Source organism: Cyphomyrmex costatus, unplaced genomic scaffold, assembly GCF_001594065.2.
Source record: "Cyphomyrmex costatus isolate MS0001 unplaced genomic scaffold, Ccosl1.0 scaffold123, whole genome shotgun sequence".
NCBI lineage: Eukaryota > Metazoa > Arthropoda > Insecta > Hymenoptera > Formicidae > Cyphomyrmex > Cyphomyrmex costatus.
The window spans coordinates 346,223-374,220 of NW_017275207.1; the positions used below are offsets into that span (position 1 = coordinate 346,223).

Consider the following 27,998-nt stretch of genomic DNA (forward strand, 5'->3'; position numbering starts at 1 on the left):
CAAATGCTAAAAATGAAACTAATTAAGATAAAAACAAAATCCTTCTTGCAAAACTGTAATTCTATGCAATCATGCTTATTAGGATTTTTAGCCTAATATAGCACTCTCTCTCTTTCTCTCTCTTTCTCTCTCGTAGATATATGTATCAACAATTGCAACTTATCAGCTATTCTTATAATGCCTCTCAGTTGCCTTCTTACACCACCTGGACCAGACTGAAAAACTTTACAAGAAAATGCCATAAATGTGGCAATGAGAAATTCATTAGATATGACGCACGTAGAAAGAAGGGAAAAGGAAGCAACAGCCTCCTTTTCATGAATTTCAATTTCTCTTTTCTTAGTACAAAAATAGATTTCGGGCACAGATCGCGCAGCCCCTAGGAATATTTTAAATCTGCAATGTGTTAATAAAATAATCAAATTTAATATTGTTATACTATTGCAAAAACAATATCAGGTTTTCGTGGCTATGGACGTGAAATTGGTACATTTCTCATTTTGATGGATGCAGAAATTTTTTATTACATTTCTCAAAGTTATAATATCATGGATCAACAAAAATCTTGCATTATCGTAACACTCGAAGATGTGAACGAATGCAGCGAACGCAGAATGTGCAGAGAGCTAGTATGCCAACTATCACATTGACTTACAGTAATATAATCGTATATGATACAACAATGTAAATTATAATTAGTTAATTATAATTAGAATTGGCAAAGTACATACTATGAGAGAACAATGATTCTGATTTTAACTGGTTAAATTTGTTACGATATCTCGAAATTATATCGGACAATCGATGCAAAAATAAGACATAATTTCGTGGCGAGACTGCGCGAGGTCGCCCAATCGAAGAACAAGAATCGCCCGTTGAAAAAAAGAGGCGAGAACTACATTAAATCTTTTATTATCTTGGAACACGCTCAATAATAGCCGATAGTCTCAAGTTGTAAAGAAACGCGAACTCGTATCCTTTTACTGCAATAGCGGTTTTAATGGCGCCTATAAAAGCGTGTCCTTACTGCGACGAAGTATAACATATTTTTCAATGTGAAATATTGGAAAAGAAATCTCATTAATCGGATGCTCTTTCGCGATTCCACTGCATTAAGAATATTGCACGACGGATAAATCCCATCATAATTAAATTATGACGTTAATCGCGAGGTAACGATTCTGGAAATTCACTATTTACGTAAGAAGACGAACAAGAAGTCGAGAAAGAGGATACGAGCTCGTCCTTGAATCTGTATTTTTATACATATATCGCAACTCAACGAGCTGTTTTCCTACCGATGATTTGCGTTATAAGAGAATTTCTAAAGAATCTAAAAAATAAAGGAAACATGACTATTTTGTCGTTATAAGTTCTCGAAGCGCAGGAAATTTTTTGTTATTTTCGCCATGATATTATTGTAATCCGTCACAGTTACATCAATTGCAATTACACTATACTGATTACACGAAGAAGATCGAAAGAGTCGCTCATCGAGTTGCCAATATCGGGTGTATAAAAGCAAAGGAAAAGCTCGCGTAGAGCTCGTCGACTATGTCTACATTAATTACGTGTTTATTAATTAATAATAATTATTAATCTTGCTACTGACCGTCGATGCGCGCGTGTACCACGATCATTGAAACGAAAAAAAAAAAAAAATACATAGGATCGAGAAAGAAAACATCGCGTGAGTATGTCTCATATGTTTATATATTCGCTTGTACTAATTGTAAGTCTCCCTAAGTTTCCTCCTATGATCGTGCCCTCCTCGACAAGACGAATCAGGAAATTTCGATATGAGGAGGCACTCCCAAGTAATTATAAAGATGCGCAAAGAAAGCGCTATGTGGATCAAGGCACTGTCCTTGATCCTTTCGATTGTCAGACAATGCAAAATTAATCATCTACGTGCGAACGTTTTCTTCTACATACGAAGATTTACTTTTAAGAAAAAAAAATTCAGAATATAATAATATACGTCACGTGCGTGTGTAAAATGATAAAATCTATTCAAGCATACAACAAGAAACTTTATGTAAAGTGTTGCGAGTTAATCGCATAATCCTAGCATATCTCATTTCGCGTCAAACGTATCGTATCGAATAATAACGGCATATTATATCAGCGAGGAGTGCATAAAATATTACACGCCAACGCGTGCTGGCGTTCATATTGTCGATTCTCCTCGCATAAACGCGAAACTATTGTGTGTTATATAATTCCGTTTCTGTATCATTCGACGCGGCGATCACTTATTTTATCGGTATCGGGCCAGGATCGACTCAGTGCCTCGACTCGCATCAAGAAACGTTCCATCATTACTTACTGATACAATGTATATATGTATATTATGAGTTTATCGAGCGCATGATACTCCTGTAATCGTATCTGTGCCCCCATCGAAGAACGGAGAAAAACTAGAAAAGACATTTCAGATTCATGCCTTCGCAACGAATGAAGGAGAAAGGAAAAAGAATAGCCATACGTGGCTTGTGTTTTACGTGAGTATGAGTGTATATATGTGAATGTACTTTTATACGTTTACATGTGTGTGTGTGTCAATATGAGAGTTGACCTCGACGTAGTAATAATAAATTCTTTACCCGTCGTGAGTCCAGAGAATCTAAGGACCCAGCTCTAAAGATCCGCTACTTAAGAAGATTAAACCGACGAGAAGTGCAACATTAACGAAATATTGATAGAAATTTATAATGTATAATATATATTATTTATATATATATATATATTTATATGTAATATATGCAATAATGACTTTGTATATATATATATATTATGTATATGTATATATAATCATATATTCATCCATTCGTCTAATATATATATTATATATACTCTGGAAGGCGACAGTAGAGAAACTACTGAAGTAAATGCATAATAATATACGCAAAGAAAGAAGACATCGATTTTGAAAATTTCCTCTTGTCGGTTATTTCATATCACTTTTTCTTTATTTCTTTTTTACGGAAAAAATGCATTTCTATTCCGCGCTATTTCTCCGTTTGTCAGCTTCGTCCTTTCCTTGCGACAACTATTTAGATTCGTTCAATAAATCCTAATTATCTACGCCATGTTCTTTTTTCTCTTTTATATCCTTTACAGCATAAATAACACAATATATGATCAGTAACCGCTTAGAAATATATCGAAGAATATCATGTAAATTTAATGAGATTCAAAAATAATAGAGTTCCAGGATTTCGTTTTTGTCATGAAAAAATGCTATAGCAATACTCAGAGATAGGGAGATAGAGCGAAAGAAAGAAAAAGAAATTCATAGAGAGCGAGAGAGAGAAAGTTTTGAATGATGAAGAGAAAGATGAATTATGAGGAATGAAGAATAGGTATTCTAAGAAAAAAATATTTGCTTAAATGTGTTGCACAAACTCTGGATTGAGATATGAGAAACCCATAAATTCCGTCTGATCCAAATTCATCATGAATAGCTTATCCGTAGGTGTCAGATCTGTCTTCTCCGAAGTGAATTGCTTGTCGAAATTACTTACATCCTTGCGATGTTGCTGTGAAAATAAGAATAAATCGTTTTACTTATTTTCCAGAAATATCTACAATAAATATACTTACAATTTTTGGTTTAAAGGGTGGCTGCACTTCGCGATTCTCTATCTTCTCCCAATCGATACGCCGGAAAAATGCGTGGCTTCGCACATCGTCTTCGCCACGCATTCCACATCCTAGTCTCTTGCTTGGATTCTTTGTGAGGAACTACGTCAAATAAATTTTGTGCGTAAGCAAAAAATTTTTGATCAATTAAATGTATTCGTATATTCACACATTCAAATAGATTACAATTTTGTTAGAAATTTTTATATCATACATCAATCTTTAGAAGTATTCAAAAAAATCTATATATTAAGAGAATATTTTATATGGTTGTCTAAAATTATTATAAATTATATTTAAGCTATTGTACTTGCAACCATTTTTGTAATAATAATATAACTGTTATATTATTATATAATAGTAATTTATTTTCTCTCTCGAGTTGCCAGATATATTTGTTTATAAAACTACTTATAATAATTATTATTAACATTATAACAGTAGTGACCATAAATATAGTAATTATAGTTACTAATACCAAAAATTTTTTTCAATACAAAATTTATATCAAAATCCAATAATAAAATTCAAGATACTGTGCGCTTTCTTGATATTTCTACTAAAAGAAAATCTATCTAAATTTTTAAAAAATTTCTTGAGAATTAATATTATATATTTAAGTAAATTCGAGCCTCTATGTACGCTTCTAAACGCGTATTTATATTCCAGGAAGCTATAAAGATAATATGGAAATATAGAAAACACGCGTACCGCTTTACAAACTTCTTTGGCTTCTTTAGACAGACTCTTTGGGTAACTGACGTTGTGGTCCGTGATCGCAGAAAAAAGTTCATCTTCATCTTCGCCATCAAACGGTGGCTGACCTACTAACATCTCGTAGAGTAATACACCGTAAGCCCACCAGTCCACAGATTTTCCATAAGGTTGATATAGGATAATCTGCACAGATAAGAAACTCTGACAGGTAATACTGTACCAAGATTCCAACTTCACTTATTAAATATACCGGAATTGACAAAATATATAGTTACGCATTTCTTGCGATATTTAAAATCAATTTCACGATAAATTGTTGTAGTAAAAGTTTTGTACTATTATATTTCTTAAAAAAAAAAAATTATTTCTGATAAAGTTTCAAGAGCAAAAATAATATAGATATTTATCTTCAGTTTTAAACTGATTATATAAGAATAGAAAACTTTAATTTGAGACTTATATAGAGTTACTTAGAAGCGGAATGTTGAAATTACAAAAGTTGTGAGAGGAATACTATTTTCCTGCATATTTCTATCAAGAGAAAATTGATTTAAAATTTCGTAAGAAAAGACATTACGTATCCATCATCCACGTGCCAATACTTTGCAACATCTTGTCCATGCAAGATCCGTTTAAACATTCACCTCGGGCGCTATGTAATCAGGCGTGCCGCAGAAAGTCTTGGTAGTTTTGTCACCGGTGATGCCTTCCTTACACATGCCAAAGTCCGCGATTTTTATATGACCGTCCTGATCCAGCAAGACATTGTCAAGCTTGAGGTCGCGGTAGACGATGCCACGCGAGTGCAAGAAGAACAAACCGATCGCTATCTCAGATGAGTAAAATCTGTAAACGTGGAGAGCAGCACGTAAAACGCAAGGTCGATACTCGTCGTAAATCAATCACAATGCAATCGCAGCTCTAATAGTAAGAATGAAAAACTGCAAAACACTGTGGAGCGGAATGCTGTGATTGCGGAATAAAACAATCGCGACATTACGGTCGTAATTAATAAATAAAAATTAAGGTCGTAACGATGATGATGACGAGGCGAAACCACGCACATATGTCCGTCTCGACGAGACACATCTCCCGGGTACAATCGGTTTTCATTTCGTATTCGGAATGTGTTGAGAAAGTTCGACAACGTGAATCGCTCGAGAGTTCCCGTCCTCGGCGTTCCCACGTCGTCGTCGTCTCTCACGGTGCTTTAATAGAGTTAAGGATATCGATCCGTAAGTTAAAGCGGAGCATGTTCATGAACACTAAAATACTCACACTGCCACCGGCTCTTTAAATTTGCCACACTGCTGTATTTGGTACATCAGATCGCCGCCGTTCACGTATTCCATCACGAAGTACAGGCGATCCTGCAGTGGAAAGCAGAAAGCGGATCTTTGTAAGCCGCAAGCAAGTGTTACAGTTAATATTTTATTGCGTTTTGTATCGTTCATATAAGAGAGCTTATATGCACTTTTGCTCAACATTCCTCATTGGGGCAATTTTAATAGACAATTTAACAAGAGCGTGTTATTCCATTTCGATAATGTTTGAATCAAACTTTGAGAAGATTAATAGATAAGAGAGTTCTATTATTTCATATATAACAGATAAATTCATTTTATTAAATTTAATTAAAATAAATTTTGAAATTTTTTCATAATTTTAAATTAGAAGTCTTCGTAATTTCTTAAATTATTTTAATTTTTTTTTCTAAAAATTGTATGATAGAAAGATTTCATAAGATAAAAATTAATAAATTTAACGGTTGTGTACGTACAATTTATATAATATTTATCTAATTAAGTAACTAAAACAAAATCGCGCGCGCGTGTGTATGTGTGTGTGTATTCAATAACCGTAAAATCGTAACTATTATAAATTATAAAAAGTAAATTATATAAAGTAATTTCGGATAAGAGCAAAAAGTATTGTACCATCGTTTGAAAACAGGAATGCAATTGCACTAAGAAAGGAGGTTTGCTCGAGAGCGCGAGTACACGTTTCTCGACCATTGTGCATTCCACATCGTCGTCTTGTATAATGATGTCCTTCTTCAAGATTTTGATGGCGTACAGCTCATCGGTCCCCTTTCTCTCCGCCAGTAAGACCTTGAATTAATTGATGCCAACGAGATGCAGTCGCTTGCAAGACAAAGCAGTCATTTCTCACGATTATTAAAACTTACCTTTCCAAAGCTGCCTTTGCCAAGTACCATTAAGAAATTGAAATCACTAGCTCTTATCAGATCGCTCTTGCCCATGTTGTGCGGCACATCTTTATCCTGGGTCGTGTGTGTCTTTTTTGTCACCGAAGTTTTCTGAATAAAGTTAGCATAAGACTCACGTATAACTCATGTCAAAATTAAACAATCGTTATTTAAAACACAAAATGAGAAGTAACATATCAAATAACAGTTCAGATATTTTTTAAAAGCATCTATTCAATCATCTGTTATCTTTATAAAAAAAATATAGCCATTTTAATTAAATAAATGATTTCACAAAAGAATTTTTTATTAATTTAATTTTTTTGCACCAAGCAATGAATGATAATACTTATTTTGTATTTTAAAAGTAAATTACAAATTACATATATTGCCTAATAAATAAATACCCGCATTTTGGTTTTAAGTTCGACGAGATCGACGCCTTCCTCAGGAACAGGCACATTGTAGAACTCTCCCTCTTCTTGAGTAAGGAGCTTGAACCACCCACTTGCAGGTGCTTTAATAAGCTCCGATATGCCAAACGATAGAGATCCCATAAAATCATTTCTGGATGTTCGATCCCAATCCCATACCTCAATCAACAGCCGTCTGTCTTTATCCTCGGATTTGAGGTCGCTAATAGTAAAAGCCAGATTGCTAAGCGTTTTATTTTATAAAATAATAATACTTGCAATCTCCCTTAATTCAATCAAGAATATGTTCTTCCTACTTTGACCAATTTGTGATTTATCATAAAATAGAGAGCTTGTGATACAGAAATTATTTATATTTAAAGCTTAAAATAAGTTACACGCATTACAAATATTTAGAAGAAAGGATAATATTATGGCCCTCTATTTACATTTTAATAACTCGATTAGTAATCAATATTTAAATTTAAAATTTAACTATTATATTTGTCAAAGTGCTGTTCAATTTATATGTAATAACCGAAATGTATATAGCCAAATAAAATGTTGAGTGACAAACATTCAGATATATATATACATAAATTGAGCCACTCTTTTTACAAAATTGGCTTAATTTTCACTCTTTAGAGTGAGATTTTACTTCAAAGAATTTAAAGAGTAATTAAATACTAAACTGTAATTTAAAAATGTGGGTGTGTGTGGTCCAAAATGATTGAAAATAAAAATGTGTTATAATAACCGGTTATTATGTATTAACATATTAGAGTCATAATGTAAATATGACGAAAATATATCTATTATTTGAAGTATTTAAGTTATGTAAAAAATTCGTGCTTAGTTAAAAAGAAACATCTCCAAACTTCATAAATTAGAGAAACCTTTTAATTCTCAGAAAGATCTAATTGTCCGGTGCGATTAGCGAAACGACTTACAAGAAGAGTGTCTCGTTCCACTCTGGATTTAAGCACGACTTGATTGTCTTTGTTTTCTTCTTCACGTTGTCCGAATCCGGGATTAGCTTCAATTTAACGTAGGGATCCGACAGCCCATTTGGATCCATCGGAATGAGATTTCGTCCCTCTCGCACTGCGAACGAATAAATCGAGGTCTTTCGGAAAGAATTCACGAAGAGATTTTTTCGGAGCATGCACTTATCCGAAAAATTGTTCCATGTATAGAGTATTTTGGAAAAATAAGAATGTCATATTTTCCGATTGAAAAAAAATTCTCGTAAACATTATATATCGCAAACAAAATGCAGAAAAGTTATCAAATATCAATATAAACTTTAAATCACATGTAATTTATTGGTGCCTTATTTTTTTTTATTATACGTAATATTTACGTATTTTAATCAAATTTAATTCTTAATATAATGTTCCCAACCTATTTAAAATTAGACGCATGCTTAAATAAAGACAAATTTTTTCGCTTCTTATTAAACTTCATTTTTGAAACATCTTACATCGATCTTCCTAAAATTGCCCGAAAGTCATTAATATAATCTCTACTATATTTTACGTCAAACATGCGTCTGACATTTTATGATATATAATTAATTATCTACTGGCTGGAGGTGAAACGTGGCTAAGAAGAATGTAATTAAGGGAAGAAAAATCGTGTTTTGTTTTGACATGAAGAAATCTCTAATCCATTTTATCGCAAATTTTAATTAAACCTCGAGGACATGGAGGTAATATCCTGGTAACCCACTCTGGTTCGCCGCGAATGAGTTCGAAGAAACCTAATTTTCGAGATAATCGACAGTTGATAAGGGCTTCAAGGCAACCGACACGCTGCTATTTCTCTACAATAGTTATCAAGCCAATTTAGACACTGCAATGAGCGACAGAGATAATATTGCGCGAGTACCATAATAATTATATTCGGCAAACTCTGTGTTGATAAAACTTATTACAAGAATTAATTTGGATAAAGATTTATTTAAATTTATGTTCTTGTGGATAAAATTTATGTAAATTTATGTTTATTGTAATATAATATTTATATTTTTCCATTTATATCCGTTAGTGAAACAATTCTAATATAATCTTTAATTGCATTAAAAAGTATTTCTTGTTAATTTAATAAAAAATTATATAGCAAACGTTATACGATTTTCAGAATAAATCAAATTTACACTCATCATACATGTATACTGTTTTGCATTTGATATATACATAATGTAAAGTAATTGTACAAATAATTTATCGTAAACTGTCTAGTTTTTTTTTTTATAAAATGTAATGCGGGAACACATGTATCTATATTAGACGTGTAAACCAGTATAAATACGAGCTTTATTGTTACTGTAAGTATAAACTAACAAATACGTATTTGCTCTTCTTTCGCTCCTTCTTTTTATAAATGTAGAAACATTTTTTAAACCGACAGGCAAAATATGCTACACAGAAAAAACTGTTTATATTTAACGATTGGCTGTTAATTAGTTTCGAATTTCTGTAATACCAATTAAGATATTCAAAGAGCAAAATGGTTAACGAAGATGTTAAATATACTTTTGTTACAATTCAAGCGCTTTTGACTTATATGAAACCAGATATCTGTAATACAATTAAGGTCTGTCAGAGTTCTCTCGTAATAGCATCACCTTCGGCGAACCAATTTGACGAGAGCCATGGAAAATTTAACGCACTCTAGTCATAGGAAATTTATAGAGGATGGCGATGGATATCGTTGCGTTAATGTCGGCTGCGGATAATTACGTTCTTAGGTTGTAACGTTATTCAGGGCTATCACGTCCTTACGATAATAACTCCCACGTTCATCTGGCCCTTAGGCTCAATATATTGCGCGCGATTATAGGTAACGACCAATAATAATTCCGTTGCCGTTTGTTATTCCGTTTTTATTTATTCAAAGCAATCATCCTTGACGACAATAACGTTATATGGTTTTATTAAATCGGACATTCGAAAAAAGGACTAATTAATTTTAACAAACAAAAATATTCGTATAGAATGTCTAGATAGTAAATAACTACTAATAAAGAGCTATTAATATCGTGTCATTTAACGATCGCCTTCCTCTTTACATTATCTATATTTATTTCGAATAATTATTAGAAATTCGTTTCGATTTATTTGAAATCGGTATCTCAAGCATATCTAATTAAATTGTTTATATGTATATAATATTATAGTACGAGTATATATATAATATATTTTTATAAGTAAAATCTTCACTAAAGAAACATGATATCTTCTTGATCGCAGAATGACCTCATCATAAAAATGATTTCGTAAATATGAAGATTTGTTGTGTAACTCATTTCGGCCAGAATTGGGATGAGACATTTCGGCGCCCGAGGCAAAAGAAAAAATGCTACCCTTAAATAAAAAAATTTTCCTTTTACAGTAAAATATATAATAAAAAATAATATGAACATTATAAAATCAAAGCATATGTGTATAGTAAGCTATTAAAAAAAGTATTACGAAAAGTATTACTTTAAATAAAAAGATAAATTTTTTATGAATTTTTATATTTTAAATATGATTTCTTGTGAAAATTCATAAAAAAAATTATCTTTTCACTTAAAATAATATTTTTCCTGTTTTGATAACCGCAAAATTGTCAATTATTTTCTCAAAATTTGTATCTCTGAATATATATTTTATTTATATTTAACATATAACGAGCGCTCAATGGCGGGCGATTATAATCACAGTAACGATTAGTCAAATATATAAAAATACATTGCCTTTTATAGATCCCAACAAATTTTTTATATGAGACAAGTATAATTTAAAAAATGTATTGTATATAAATGCGTCCATTAATTAAATTAAAAGTTCGCATCCTATATTCGTATATTAAACGCGCACACGCGAGCGGAATGGAATTATTTTTCAATAGCATTTTATTTGCGTAGAAATCGCAAAAATATTTTAAAAAAAATTTTGTATATTGAATAGAAAATAAACTAAATAAACTAATAAAAATGAGATTTTGGTGTATTTTACTATGCTAGTATTTGAATTAGATTAATGCTTTCATTATAATATTATACGAATAATAAAATAATATAACTTTTGATATATGTTAGATATTCTTTTTCATGAATCATAAACGATATTTTTAAAAAGTAATTATCTTTTTTACTAAATATTATTTTAAATCTTTATATTCTTACAAGATATAGAAAAACACATATTTTATTATATCACTAAAAGTATAGCTTATATCATAAAATGCTGCAAATTGCACAAGTACTTAATCTTTAGTCATTATAAATCTATTATTCGTAATATTATTATAATAACGGATATGACATAATTCTCTTACAATTTAATAATTTAAGCAATATCCGCCTTAATCTAAAAATCTAGGACAACAAAGAACGAGAGTTAGCAACTTTGTCAGAGGAAAAATTATAATATATAAGCAATGCAAAATATATATGAATATAAATATACATGTTACGATTTTATAAAATATGTATATTCGACTAACTGATAAAACGAACAATTCTGTGATTATGATTTTTAAAAGCGCAAAAAAAATAGAGAAAGAAAGCCCATAAATTCGATGACAGAAAAACGGAAAGTACGAAAACAAATTTTTTAATTTAATTTTAAACCTACCTTCTATGGACAGCTTGCTACCGGAACATGTGATGTGCAGGTGTATACGACCACGTCTTTCGGTGTGATCGCATCCGCATAGATTCGGCACGCTCTCCTCGCATCTCTTGTGCACGTTCATGTCGCATGCTACGTTATCAGATTATCATCGATTATGTTACCATCGATCATTATCATTCTCTGTTTCTCTTTAGATTGTCGCGAAAAATCAATTTGTTGTTTTAATTAATTTCTAGTCGACCAATAAAATCGCAGCCGTCGCTCGAACTAAAGGACTGCTCATCTGCCCTTTTTAAATAATCTTAAATCAGCGATATCGCCTCCAATATCTTAAGAACTTGAAGTTTTCGAGCGCAGCTGCGGTTACACATACGTACACGTGGGAGATAAATTCATGGATTAGGGAGATAAACGAGTTATTTATTTTGAAAGCGTTGCATCATGTTTCAAAGAGACGATTCGAATATATTACATGTTTTAAAGTCGAATTCTTAAATTGTATAAGTTGATGTCTAAATAATCAAACAAAAACCGCTATATTTCTACTACTAAAAATAATCTTTGTGTTTATCCATCACAATAAAAATACAACGATATAAAAATCTCAGATATTTTTCTTGTTAAAAATATCGATTTACGTGTATAGCATTAGACTGATTATTGCAGTTTGCATTATTTCCGCTAAAATCGTTTTCAAAATAATTCGCTCGAGTATATAAATTGAATATCGAGATGATTTATATTCTAAAATCTAGGAAAACGTTCGTTTTTTCTTATGTTGAGAAGAATTCAATGCGATAAGAAGCACTCATACAAAACGGATAAATGGAATAACAGAGGGAATTAAATTTAAAAGTTAGAGTCCAGAATAAGAGTACGGTGAAGATACGGGAGTGACTGCTTCCCGGTAATTTAAAGAGAGCTTGCGCAAAAATTGAAATACAGTAAATCGAGCTTCTATGAAAATGTGATTTGCTGTACCATGAGATTCCATTTATCAGATTTTACTACGCACAAATCGGTATTATTCACCAATAAAATTAAATCATTTTGGGATTATATGAACATTGTGAAGGAAACAAAATTCTTTCGTGTAAGCTATGAATTATGAATACGATCTCGTTTCTTGTAAGAGTTACATTCCCACGCTTACGTATATGTACAACATAAGATATTTCTACAAAAACTCCAAACTATTTGGCGTATAAAGATCTTTATTAATGTGATAAAAAGTCCCAATGGTAAATAGTGACGTGTTTGACTGTGTACAAATATATGTCAACGAAAAGCTAACTGCGGGTAACACGAATGATAATCACGCAAGTGATATCAACACACAGTGTGCAATCAGGGGTTCGCATGTTTGCTAGGAAAAGGTGTACGATTACTTGAATTCACGCGCTGATAAATGAACGCTATAAATCTACGTGAATGTAATATATATATATATATAAAGATTACATACATGCACGACAATTATTGTTCTCGTGTATATATATCTGTATGTGTGTCTGTGTACGTGTATACATATGTACGTGAATTCGTATATATCGTGCATTAGTGCGTAAAACATAAAAATACGCGCATACAGTGAATTTGTAATATTTGCGTATAATATAAAAGCATGATATCACGACTTTATTTCCTCTATACCTCCTTTCACACTGTACATAGATATTTCAGTATTTATTTCGTAGAATAGCAAGCAATGTAACAAAAAAGAATACCTTTAAAGAAAACATTAAAACACTAATTGTAAGTAAATTTTATATAATTAGTAAATGCCGCTAGTATACATATATACGCAACTAGATAAAGAAAGTTTCGTTATTCACTTAAACTTAAAGACTTTATCTTTTTGAACTTTTAACTTAAGATTTAATTACCAAGATAACATTTGCGTTAAAAATTAAATAAAATGAACTTCTTTGGAAATTTTTAAAAGAAATTGATTTCAAAACTGTCAAAGAAATTACTAAATTATTACTAAAATTAAAGAGGAGATTTTTAGGAATAATTCATAACAAATTTAATCTAATTAAATATTATTTATTGAGAGAAAGAGTTTCACTGTATGCACGCGTACATATATCAATATACAATCGCAATTCATACTACATTACGTAATTACACCATTTTAATATATAAAGTTATAATAATAATTACTCGTTCAAGAGAGAGTGCTGCGTTAAATGGTGTATCATATATACAATCGATACATATGTAATACACTGGTGGAGATGCGTATGACGGCGCATCGGTGGATGTTCAACACCCGATGAGATACACGACGCGGGGTTAGAATGCGCCGTGTGAATAAGCGACGAGTGAATAGGCGAAGAATGGAGAGTGGTATATTAAAATACGTTTCTGCTTGGCTTTGTCGTCAGGGATAGGCAAGACGGTCGCCGTCCAGTGAGAAGAGGAGGAAACCGAGTAGCAGCAATACGATATATAGTGTGTAGTTACAGTCATGTGATAATACAATCAAAAATGCACCAAGGCTAAAGGTATACCTACGTAAGATCAATAACGATTACCTTAATATTTTATTCTATTACCGTTGAACAGGTGCAAATTATTGTATACTATGTATATTCCAAGTACCTACATTATACTCGTTCAAATTACGAAGTAATATATCGAGTCGATTTATAGGTTTCCTTACAATTAAGTGATCCTACGATGTTTCATGCATTTAAGTGTCCCTGTAAGTAGGAGGGGATTTCTGATAAGATGAGGATGTGTTTTCCCTTATTTTTCCGAAAGTAAACATAGAACGTGTAAATGGCACGTATCTCATCGCGTCACCGTGACGCCTGGTATACATTTTCCGTGCCACTGTCGTCGCGTGTAAAATTCACGGCGGAATACATCAGTGTCGCCAAGTACACGTTTTCTGTGTCAGTCGGCGTGTAATCGTGCATCTCATCGTCCGGAAGCTTTTCCACAGAGCTCGCAAGACGAGAGAGGCGACGCGGTGAGAGATAGCGAGGTACAAGCGCAAACGTAAGGTAGTGGGATCTTCTCAATGGCGAGGGAATGCTTCTTTCGAGTGCATCGAGAGGGATGATTACGCGGTTTAAAGCCCGTGTAAAACCCGTGACGCGAATGTCGAAGCGCAAAAAGTGAATCACACTCAAGTGAAGCACCTGGTTTTTAAAGTGAGATCTGCAGACGTTTAAAGGTAGATAGTAAGCGGTGCAATTGTGTGTGTGTGTGTGTGTGTGTTCCGTATTTTTCAAGATGCTCTCAAATTTAAATTTCACGTATCTTATTACTCCGATCTTAACGCTGAAAACGATACGATATTAGAAAACTTGAATCTCTGTTGTCAAAAATTCACAGAAATGATCTTTAAGTTTATTTACGACAATTAAAATATCACCGAAGATATCCATTGGAAATTGTAATACCTTATATTTCAAATTATGACTAAAAAAATATGAATTAAACGGTTTAAAAAAATGTTACGTTTATTCTTTTCCACTAAACATATATATATTTCAAATATATCAATATTTATATTTAGATAAAAACTAACAATTCGTATAATACATATTATTATATTTTATTCTTAACGAAAAGATAAACGTTCTTGAATCAAAAATACGAAACTTTAATCCAAACCTGCTAAAAAAGAATGGACAATCTAATTAATTTCTTAAATTTTGATTGTTTCCATTTGCACGGAACAATATAAAAATAGATAATGGAATAAAAGATTACAATGTAAAGTTTTTACCAAATATAAAAGGTATAATTTCTTTTTCATGGATAATATAATTTTTATAAAACTATGTGTGTATAATAATACAATATATATACATTTTCTATCAAATTATATAAATATCTCTCGTTTCTTTGACGATTCTTGAATGGTTTCTGTTAACAAAGTTAGTGATAAAAACGATTGACTATATTCGTTGGGTTTCCGCGCTCGTATTCCGTAATTAAATTTCTATAATCAAATTGAGAGAGATTGCTCCGATAAATCAGACTCTTCTATTTGTTAAATGCACAATATATAGGAAATTCCTACAGTTTCATCACATATTGTCATAGCATTATTTGCATGTATCCATATCCTTTCACCGTAACATATGTATTCGCAATTATAAATGAAATTTGCATTCGCATGTATACAATTCAATTAAAAGACCGTTGTATCGCAATTTAAAAATGGCCTGCTTAGTGACTTAAACACGACAAAAGCAACAAAAAAATACGTCATTTTCCAGCTGAGCTATACGTGCGTTATTATCTTGAGGAGCTAGATAAATAATGTTCGTCTCGTGGAATTTATTCGACTTCCAACAGTCGTAACGACACAAAGACTATTGCAACTGCAAAAACGAGAAACTAGAGATAGAATTTAGTGAAAATACAGAGCGATACAAATCGTGTGATCGCTAATAATTGTGGAAGGAATCCTTCTGTTTTATAAAAAAAAGTTATATATACATTTATTGAAAGTAAGCATATCCATAATTTTTCGGAATATTTTTAACAAATGTATATGTAAGAATTAAAATATATATACAAGATATATAAGATATGATTCGATTATTATTGGATCATAAAAAAATATATAATTACTAAATTTTGTTAAAAGTACTTTCAAAGAATTTGTGTATTATGTCTTTCAATCTTTACAAAGTTTAACATTTTACGTAAGATCCGCTGCATAATTTCACGTTAGATTTTCTCAAATATTGGTGACTGGTTTATAAATGTAAAACTACGCCTCGAGGCATCCGTCTGTTTCAACAAAGTGACTGATCGAACGAGATGTTAAGCAAACGGTCTTCGCAGACACACGATTCTGAACCTATCTCCGATACAGAAGCGACTGGAAATACGAAATTTCGAATCACCTGATTCGTGCATTTCCGCTTGTTTTTCTAAGGGATGTCACGAACGGCGAAGGAAATTTAAGAAACATTTGTTACTTTTGAAGTCGATACGGTAAGTCCTAGCTGGGTTCAACTTATTATAACATCTATTTCTGCTCGATATTCCCACGCGATCAATTCGTTTGACACATTTAAAATGGATTCAATTCATTTTTTTATTTCATTTAGATTGCATTCATTTATACTCAAATCAAATCTATCATATTTTTAATAAAAATAATATGTCACCATTTTTTAATTTATTCATTAATACGTACAAATTCAAAGATTTCATGAAAAATATATTATAGTGATGAATAAAAAAATTGTTCGATTTAAAAACATCCAGCTTTTGAGAAATCATATTTCAGCAAAAAAAGAATGCAAGTAAAAAATACCACATAAAATCATTTAATTTAATCAGAAATTCTTGTAGAAATAAAAAAGCGTAAATAAATACAGCCTATAAGTAAAATAAAACAAATCAATTAAATTCCATTTTAATTTTTCAAAATATAATATAGTTATTACTGTCTTATTCTTCTTATATACTACAAGTAAAAACCCGCTTCTATATATTGTTAATGATTTCACAATTTAATACAATTTTAAACTTTTGGATAGAAGTTAACGCTAACGATTAATCAACGATTTATTAATGTTGGAACTAAAAGTATCTATCCTTTTTGTACCGTGCTAAATTAGCCATGATTACTTGAAAGCGATTCAATGCACCACGAGATGAAAGCAACAAAGAGGACTTAATTTGTCGAGTATTTTTTTATAATGCTCGCAAGCGCGTGGCCTCGTAATCTAAAAAGCTTACAATTGGGTCTCCGAATAAGTGCACGAAACGAGCGCAACGAGAAGCGCGATATCGATACGTTAGCTATTAATAGCGGTATAACGAATTACCCGTTCGCACCATCGATGGATTTTCGATATTCTTTTTTATCGGCATTTCTCTTTCTCTCTCTCTCTCTCTCTCTCTCTCTCTCTCTCTCTCTCTCTCTCTCTCTCGCTTTATCCTCCACAGTACCAATATCTACTATCTATTAAAACTTAAAATGCTTTAGCAAAACTGTAACGCGATTGATCTTTCACTACGTAACAATATCAATAATACAAACGTCTTGTCTTCATCACCTCTTCTTATATTATCGGATCATATCATCGAATTATATATCTTATATTGTATCTCTTACATAGCATTTTATTATTATATCAACATAAAAATCGCGGGCATTTGCTATTTAATATTCCAAGACTAAAATCGATATCTGAATTTTGGCCTATCTGTCGAATCAATCATCCTACCTATCCCGAGAGATATTCGGGCAACCGAAATGGTCAAATTCCTGTGTAACTATGACTGGAATTAATGGTAATGGTGGAGGAGCGGGATTGATGTGCGAGATATCTGACCGTTTGATGGATTTGACGTGTTGTTGACACGTGGTTTGATTTCTTAGCTTTTTAACTACCTGAACACTTGAGTCCCTGATGGGCGATACCGTGAAGCATCGAGCCGCAGTGGTCGCAGAAGGTCGGCGTCAGGTACGTGAAAACCTCCCATTTGTGCTTTTGGCTCGCCTGGGAACAAGAAATAGGGGCCCGGGGAAGCCCGGTCCTTCATTTGTGGTCTAATCCTGTGTGGCGGAGAAATCGAGACGGACGGTGGCGATGTGCCGATCGATACCCCAAAGCGGGACATCCAGCTTCGGGAAAAAGACATTAAACCCATTTTCTACTTCCCCTTTCCCATTTACAACCCTAAAACTTGGTTTTTTCTTTCTTTTTTTTTTTTTGCGATCTTTTCCCAAAAGCTGAGGTGATGCAGAAGCAACAAGAGGGGATACGTGCACGTGGACCACGTGATGATGAACATTAAGGACAAGGTGACGCACACGATCACGATGAACGTCGTTAATGAGAGTGTGCCGCACAGGTGCAATTGGACTCCTTTTACGGAGTCTATGTCATTATAAATATTGATACGCTTGTGGATACGATTTATTAATCTAAATGTTCTGTATGTGCCAAGTTCCTAATCAGCGTATAAAGCAAACGTGTTTTCGTGTTTAGCCGTAAAATAAATTTACTATTTGCAATTCGACAAATCGAAAGAAAACTTTCGTTTTGACGAAAATTCAGAACCTGGCGCAATACAGACAATGGCGTAAAATAAACCATCCCCGTGTTTTGTGTTGTAGTCAGAGAATTTAATCATTCTGTAACTCCAAAAGAATAATTATTACAACACGCTTTATGAAAAAGCAGTTATCATCACGTACAACCTTGGAGAATGTTATGCAATCATATTTTTCAATGTGTATAAATTATACACGTCATACATTTAAAATATAACTACCTCTCAAACTGAATATATCGTGAATGCAAACGACTTCAACGAGCTTTTCCAACTGCACAAAGAAAAGTGCAATTTCACAGTAAGGCACGCGAGAAGACAACAGAATAACATATACATACAGTGTCACACAAAAATTTCCTAACGAAACATTATTTGTGCAGTCCTGAAAGGTTGCGCGCAACTCGAAGCAGCGTGCACGACGGTCAATTGGAAATTTGTCGTTACTATGAATATTTTCCTTTCCATAAAAGACTATAAAAATCAGTTTCACGAGATATCGACGTGGGCAGACTATCACCAGTTATTATCGAGCCTCTGTGGTCAATAGTTGCGTTATTCTTGGATCCGGTGCAGGAAAGGCTTTCACTCGAAGCTCTCAGTGGAAAAAAACGTCAGTAGAAAAATGCAGTATTAACTGTAGCCAATACTTACTAATGATGAGAGAGATCAATAAGATTTTGATTATTTAATTAAAAATTCTAAACAAATTCCCATGCAATGTAAAATTGCAGTATAAAGGTAGTTTATGACCTTCGTTGAGAATTATTTGCATATCTACCTTCGCAATTCTTGAAAATTATTTATTATACAAAGAATTAGCAAATAATTAAATTTATAATAAGAATTCCGTTTCTTCTTTTCTATTGCATATAAGATAAACAGAAATTATATTATTTTAATCTCAAGCTAAGGAAACATATTTTTCTATGTTCTCTTTCGTAATGTAGAAGTAACACAAATAAAAATCTACAATACAAGATATACAAGATCTTATAAATATAAGCTATACTGAATCTTTCAAATAAATACTGATGAAATTTAATTCAATAGCATCTGTATGGAGGCTTCTTTGAGGAAAGCACTTTTCTCTCTTTTTCGCGATGCACAAAAGACCTTTGTGCGACGTCAGGCCTCTCGCTTCCGTTTTCCAGCCTTTTCTTCCGGGCCGTAGACTCAATCGTTTAATTAATTTCCACGTTAATCTTTTGCTTCTCTCTTTCCCTCTTCTTCACGTCTCGGATGCTAGCTCGTCTTTCGAGAAAATCCTTTACCGACATTTTCCGTAGAAAACGAGATCTTTGTTACAGCGTGGTCTTACGAATGCATCCGCGAATATCGCCTCAGTGCACCTGGGTATCTTTCTTAGAGCTTCACTCTCTCTCTGCCTTGCCCTTGATTATAGTCTAGTTCGAAGAAGAAATCGTCAGAGAAAGAAGTTTTACGGAATCTCGAATTATATTGACATTTTTATCATGCAATATGATAAAGCCGAAAGCTTAAATAGAATATCTCAATGAACATTAAAACCGTGCGAAATAAAAACGTAACTGAATATATAAAGATAAAATACATAACGCGTTTTTAGTGTCAACAAATTATCCACAAAACTGGATTATAAGCCAAGTAGCGTACACTATAATTACTTTCTAACTGCATTAAGAAGTTTTACGCTCCTTAATTGATCTTTTCTATTTACAATTGTTGGGAATGCTTTTTTTTCAAATATGGCAAATATAATTCTGTGTAGGTAATATATACAACGCCAATCTATTTTCATAATATTCTTTTATATCTATCTTTTATAAATATTATTTTCATGTTTACACAAACTTATTTTTCTATATTTAAATTTATTTATAGATAATTTATTGCGCTGGCCTGATAAAAATACGACAGACGTCACTATCCATCTATTGTCCTTTAAGATGCATTCTTTACGTAAAAACAAAAATATACTTGCATGTATTAAATATCAGTTTCTTACTGCGATGAAGATTATTTGAAATTAATACAGAGACACCGACAACGCTGAACAATATCGAAATTCTCACAACAGAAATGATTATAAAGAGTCGAATTGTGCAGCATTTTCAACAATCTGAAGAACTCCGACCACAAAATATAGAATGTGGGTATATATACTTGAAAAACTTATACAGAGACATTGTTCTCATCTTTTCCTTGTCGACGACAATAAAAACGACAATAGCAACGGAATGTAGCTAATTTGAAGAACGAAGGGACCTAGTAGCTAGATATGAAGAAATTAGATGGTACAATGCGCCATATATATCCTGGAAGTGTGCCAATCCCTCTTTTCTATACTCATTTTCTTTTTGGTCTCATTTTTGCACAATAAATTGTTAAACCGTCGCTTGAACAACTGAATGCACGAATCATCATGCTTCTGCTAATCGGATTTAATCAAATAATCACTATCGCAAAAGATGCTCCTTTAAGCTCGCCCCTCGTAAGGGTTAAATTAATTCGTGCTGCTTTTATCGCTGCATCGACAAAGTGCAAAATTGCGGCTCGCGTGCCGCTGATCGCCGTGAAAAGATTAGCGAAACGCGATGGCTTTGCTCAACACGACGAAGAAATGATAAACGTGCTCAAGGAGCATAAAAGCGAATCACGTGAGATAATCTATGAAGGAAAAGTTATAGCAATATAAGGTATCTATTATGCTCTTCATTCATTCATTCACATACAAATGGAAATGTTTAATCTATATAGCCTCTTGATCAAAAGTATAAAACACCTCCACAAATTGACATAAATGTTTTATAGTTATGAAAAATAATAAAAGATAGTTTTGTTGAAAAGTAATATTTATTTTGATAATATTTTGAATATTTTATTAATTTTCCTTTAGATTTTATTACCATCTTTTCAAGAAAATGCAAAAAAATTAAAGATGCTTTACACACGGCTGTTACTTTTTTTTCAGATTAACATAATTCAATGAAAAATTATTGTATCGAGTTCCGCAAAAGTGTATTTCGAAGAGAAAACTTTGAACTTTCACACATTTTTTATTCTATTAAATTATGTCAATTTCACTCCGCGTGCAACTCCGTGGAAACTAAATTTTCAATAGCAATTTTGCAGGTCCTCACTCTGTCATCTGCTATCAGAAAATTAATAATCCCACTCAATCGATATTAAAAGTTTTTCTTAAAATACAAGCTTTAAATTTCGGTTTTATAAGCACCTCTCTATATCTTAATTATTTATTTTGGTATATAAGCATTTAAAGTTTCTTAAGAAAATACAATAAATTAAGGGTGCTATATTATGGTCAAGTATATTTTTATAGTATGGTTACGTATATTTTTATACGTACGTTATACCTTTCATCATTAAATTATGTATATATAATATATAATATATATATGCATTTAATTGTAAAATTATAAAGTCAATTAGAGATTCACAATTATGTGATAATATAAACAGTTATTTTTCAACTTGAAAGTAAAAACTTACTTGAAACTTATAATATGATTCCTCCATTTAGATAAACTTTATTGCTTTTAAATCTCTGATAAAATGAATAAAAGGGTGATAAAATACTAAAAGATTCTCGATCAAGGAATTAATTGATTCCTTAAAAGTTAAAATTATTAAAAAATGCTATTGGTCAATTTTTCTTAATGCAAAGGAAAAACATAAATTTTTCTACGAGTAAACAATAAATTCGTAAATGGTAGGTTGTTCCATACTTACGAAATTCTTTTAAGAGAATAGATAAGTCTGAGAAAAATCATAGCCGCAAACTTCTGTTACAAACGAGTAAATATCATAACCGAGCAACGACCGAGTCACAAATTAAATTGTGGATAAATATAATATGTATTTTGAGAAAACGATAATTTATGGGGTCGAAAATTAAGACACACGCATTAAGAAGACACGCAAAAATATCGCGAAATATCAAGGAAATAGCTTCAAATGTGAATAAATGTAAAACATCATATTGTTTTAGGGCAAACACACAAACAATGAGAAAGAAAAAAGAGATAAACGAAGAATGACGTCAACGACTTGTGGAAATACATTGAAGAATCACATCGAGAAGATACAGCGAAAATCACATCAAGAAAATACAGCAGAGAAGTGCACGACTTTTGTGCAGTTACGGTGCAACGGCAGAAACTCGTGACAGTGAAAAAGACATAGAATGGTAAGAAGATCATCAATCTACATACGCTTAAGAATATATCACGAGAAAGAAAGGCAAAGAGAAGAACGTTTTATAAATATATAATATATATGTAAAATACTACGTTTTTCGAATATAACTTTGCTAATTTTTTCATAAATATTATACATTAAATATTATTATAAATATTACACAATAATATTTAACATATTAAAATACTCGTATAAACGTGACTTCTAGTTATCTCTCCCTTCTTAGGCATATGTAGAGTTTTATCATCCATCATGCACGCATACACACGCGCGCAACAATACACATTTACACAGATCATAAATAGACAAAGAACGATTGCATAGATATTATTTAATAGGTGCAAACTTGGTCAGCGGTAAACTGACAGTCCTGTTGAATAGTATTTTTTTGCACTCCATAACTGTACAAGGACTATCTACACAATTTCAATGGAAGGGGAAATTTCATAAAAAGAAAAATGTAACTCGCGCTCGACATCGATGACCGTAAATGCGCTCTCGACACGGCTCGGCTCGTGTACTAATTGTCAAAGCAAACTTCCTTTTTCCTTTTTTTTTTTTTGCTTTTCCTTCATGTACTTCAGAACACCTGATGGCCTAAATATTCAAAGACAAGTTCATCCATGAATTATCGACGAAAAGCATCCTTTTGAAACATTAACGTCCCGAGCCGAGCGCAGATGTGGATATATACATCTCGAGCAAGTGTGAGCCGGATATTAAATTGTAGGAAGTATTAAGCACAAAGGGTCACGCACGTGATATTCGAGGAAAGCAACAAAAGGAAAATATGTAAAAATTTGATAAGGTGCACTCCCTAGTGAAGAACGAGAAGAGAACGAAAGAGATACAAGAAACGTAAGATCTAGTCACATTTCCTTCAATGTGACCTTTCTTTAGTATTATCCTTCGCTTTTCTGTTTGCAAGTCTTTTCGCCGAATTTTTGCTTATAATTTTACGTATAATATTCTCTTTCCTTTTCTCCTTGCCCTTTTTCGACGCAAGGCGGTTCACTGTGATAAGATAGTATCCCTTTCACAGTGCATAATTCTTATGCAAGTTTAGACGTAACAATTCACACATAACACATCACACGCGTACATACGTACACAGCCACATGTGAATCGTCTCCTGCTGACAGAGAGACGCAGTTAATATGCGCACAAAAGCCACCTCTAACAGACTATACAATATCAGTGCAAAATCCACGTCGAAGGATGTACCGTGTACATAATTAAAAGCGCCGCTAATCGCATTAGCAGATACGTCGGAACGCGAGCGAACAGAGAGGGCAATCATCCGCTGCGGCGTTCATCTGCGATCGTTGTTAACGCGATTAATCGGATTTCTAGCATCCACCTGTGACGAAGATACGCCGCAGAAATATTTACAGCGAGTATTATTTACAAAAGGAGAAAGAGATAGAGACCAAGAAACACTATACAGGAATACAATACGAAGACAAAGCAACACCACGCTGGGCCAAGAAAACAGAAAGAAAAAGAAAAACGTGTAACTAGTGTACTGTATATCGTGTAGCTGTGTGTGTTATATGCACATGTCATCCTCATTGGATAACTGTTTCTAAAAGAAATGTCTCTGCGTGTTTGAGTCTGAAATGTGCGTTTCAGTTGATTTTGTTTTCTTTTTCGTTCATCATATGATACCTTGGCACTTCATGCCCTGGTGGATGACACCATAGAGAAGACTACCGCAGTGGTCACAGAAGGTGGGGCTGTTGTAGGTGTGTTGCTTGAATTGGTGCTTCGTCCGCGTGTCCTGCGTTATTACACCATTACACCGTGCACACACACGCAGACTTTTGGGCTTGATGATGATGACGAGGAGAAAGGGAAAATTATGACCATGGTGATGTATAGTGATAACGGTAGGAACAAATCGGCTAGATCGGCGGATTTCCCAGTTTAGTTAAGCATAATGCGATACGTTTAAGGTCGAACAATTGCCATTTGACCTAATAAAATTTAAAACTTACCGAATAAAAATTTCTGAAATCGACTTACTGAATCTATTATAGGATAATCATTTCAAGTGAGGTTAAATTCAATCTAATTACTGAAAAGAGCATTAATTTTTATCTGTCCTTCGAATCTATTTGGAAAACTCAGAATATATTTTAAAGAGTTTTTAATGAATATGTGATGAGAATTTCTTCACTCGTTCATCAGTTATTCTTTTCAATATCTAGTATTTTGACACTTTGATTGTCGAACTATAATAATTTTGATATTGAACTCTAGAAACTTCAAAGAAGCGCGCTATTTATAAAATATGTTATGTTCATATAGACTTACAACTAATAATACACATTTTTTAGTTTTGTGATCTAAAAGTTTTACAAAAATTTCCTAATAGTAAAATAGTAAAATGTTACTCAATACTCTCTTTATTTTAACTAAAACTTCTTACATATATTTTGAAGTTATTTCTTATTACAAGTTATTTTGTGTTAAATGTAAACATATTGGAAAAAATTAATTTTTTACAAACTTTGTAATTGCAAAAAAATTTAATCTTTTTACTCAAATTTTTTTAGTATATTACATAAGAAATAATAGCAAACAAATAAAAATATAAATTTTACAATCCAATTTTTTGTTGAAATTTTTCCAAATGGAAATCTTTTTACAATTTATTTTTATATCATTTCAGTCAGCATCAAAAATGACAAAAAAATATAAGAGGAAAAATTTATATTTAATCGAAACAAATCTCTCTCTCTCTCTCTCTCTCTCTCTCTCTCTCTCTCTCTCTCTCTTCGTAATATTCATATGTAAACTTTGAAATACATTTCTCATAAAAAATTTTTTAAAGCATTTGAAAATATTTAGCATTATTATTGGATTGACGGTCAATGTGATATTATTGCTAGCTTTAGCTTATGATAGCGTTTTAAATCCACAAACCGAATCAATGCGCAGTTTATACTGTTTATAAAAATGAAAAATATATTTAAAAATTTACATACGAACATCAACACCAAGATTCGCTTCGACCAAAAAAAAATAGAATTTTTACTCTTACTGATCTATTTTCTACTTAATATATAAAAATTTTTATAATTTTCAAAATTTTATTTAAAAAACTATTTATAATTGATTTTTGCATAAAACCACATCCTTTAAATATAGTGCTCACGCATCAATCATTGTTACTGCATACTTAAATGTTTAAGTCAATTAAAATAAGAAATGTTCTTCGAAATCGAAAGATTAAGTGTGTAACTACGTTAAAACAAACTTTAATAAAACAAAGCATCATTCTTCAAATTGAAAAGATTAGTTTTTCAAAGTTCATTAAACTTACTCAAGCTTTAAAAATTTTCCAATAAAAAAAAGTTTACTAATCTAGTTTAGTTTTGCTTAAAAACAAAGTACTACTTTAGAAATATCTGTAAGCTCTTTAAAGCTTAGCGATTGAACATGTTTCTTTGATTTCCTTAGTTGGTGTTGTTATGTTAAACGGTCGAATGTCAGGTTGACATTTAAATCATCGACAGTGTTTTTCGAAAAATTCAAACAGGATTTAAAAAACAGCGTTCTGATTAAACACAGTCTACAACAGTATTCTCATAACTTTCTGAAGCCGGTTACTACCGCTATTTCCTAAATAATGTTCGAGAATAGGATCGGAAATCGGAACAAGCTCGCACAGGAAGTTTCGTGGGGTTTGGCGGTTGTCGCAAATCTGGCATGCAACCAGTGCATTAAGCCTTCCGGTGCTTCTGGCCACCACGGAAACCGGGTGCTTCCGCTTCGCCAGGCGAGAAGTTTCACCGGTCGAGGCGCAAACTCGATTAGTCCGTTCCTCAGTAGTTCATTATTAGTAACCTTGCTATTAGAAATTACGCGGCTGTCCAGTCGAAGCACTATCATACGGAGAGTGATGTCACCGTTCTCAACAGAAACGCAAAGCGGAGGTTGATAAATGTTCAATCGTCAATTGTGACAGCTATGTTTGCATAAAAAATTACTTTCACGTAACGAGGTATCTTAAATAAAATCTCGGCTTGATCGCATATATTATCTATTCTTATTTTCATTTTTAAGAAAAATAAGAAGACTAAGAAACAAATTATAACGTCATGAATATAATTGAAATTATAACGTATATGAATATAAAATTGATAAATATCCATTTTTTACGTAATTTGATGTATTCTTTATTATAATGGAATAATGAATCATATTCAATAAATAGATAATATTAAACAAAGTATCTTTAAGACTGTAATATAAATACTCAATTGAGAAATAAAAGCTTTATACGGTATGAGTTTAGTGCTTAAATAATTTAATGAGAATGCTAGATACATATATTCAAGCCTGCTAACTGCGCGCCGAAATCAATATTCAGTCTTGAAAATTGTAAATAAATTGTGGTTTCCGTGTGCAAGATTGTATATAAAATTCACCGAATTATTTAAGCTCTAAAATCTAGCTCAGACCGTATGACTCTTACTTCTTAATTAAAATAAATAAACATTATAAATAATTTAACGTCAAAAATATTACATAAGATATAATAATAATATAAATATCAATAATTTCGATAGTCAAATTTTCGAAGTTGCCTCTCATCCAAGCAGTGTACTAAAAAAATTTTTAACTACCTACAATTGTGTGAAAATAATTCATAAAAAATTAAAATCTCTTTCTCTTAAATGAAGATTCGGTTTTAAAGGTTCGATTCAAATGTGTGTATTGCGATAGATTCACAAGGTAATATGACATATCGTGAAACGTTAGTGCACTATACTATTTAATAAAGCTGATATTACATATATATATATATATGTATATTGTAAAAATCTTCGCAGGTTCTATTCCTACGTTTACTGTGTGACTTATATAGAAAGAATAAAGAAAAAGAAGCTATCCACGCTCGCTCACATGCGCGCGCTTTTCTCCTTTGTCGCAGCTTGTGTCCAACAATGAAAATGCATTATGCGCCTTATATGGGGAAATCCACGATCGCCGATATTCGCGCGGATCAATAGGCGTGGAAAGGATTACCTTTGAAGCGTAGAAGCGTAGAAGGAAGGACAAGAAGTCAGCGCCCAGGATCAAAAGGAAATAGCGGGGACTCTCGATTTGTTCATTGAAAGTTCCCAAAGATAAGTA

The 27,998-nt window shown here is 32.3% G+C and overlaps 1 protein-coding gene across 3 annotated transcripts in view; it reads right to left on the reverse strand.

The window, feature by feature from the left end:
- Nucleotides 1-3,314: 3,314 nt before the first annotated feature.
- Pkc53E (Protein C kinase 53E) overlaps nt 3,315-27,998 on the reverse strand; it is a 64,545-nt gene continuing 39,861 nt past the window's right edge. Inside the window, exons 4-14 of one of the 3 annotated variants that reach the window (XM_018550544.1) lie at nt 17,989-18,097; nt 11,610-11,738; nt 7,935-8,088; nt 6,979-7,207; nt 6,551-6,682; nt 6,300-6,473; nt 5,641-5,732; nt 5,007-5,208; nt 4,357-4,545; nt 3,607-3,747; nt 3,315-3,542 (exon numbers count right to left, since the gene is read on the reverse strand). In XM_018550544.1, coding sequence (XP_018406046.1) covers nt 3,390-3,542; nt 3,607-3,747; nt 4,357-4,545; nt 5,007-5,208; nt 5,641-5,732; nt 6,300-6,473; nt 6,551-6,682; nt 6,979-7,207; nt 7,935-8,088; nt 11,610-11,738; nt 17,989-18,097 — 1,704 coding nt within the window. In that variant the 3' untranslated portion in view covers nt 3,315-3,389. Of the gene's footprint in view, nt 3,543-3,606; nt 3,748-4,356; nt 4,546-5,006; nt 5,209-5,640; nt 5,733-6,299; nt 6,474-6,550; nt 6,683-6,978; nt 7,208-7,934; nt 8,089-11,609; nt 11,739-17,988; nt 18,098-24,521; nt 24,634-27,998 lie in introns of all 3 variants that reach the window. The other 2 variants (XM_018550543.1, XM_018550545.1) reach the window with 2 other exon arrangements.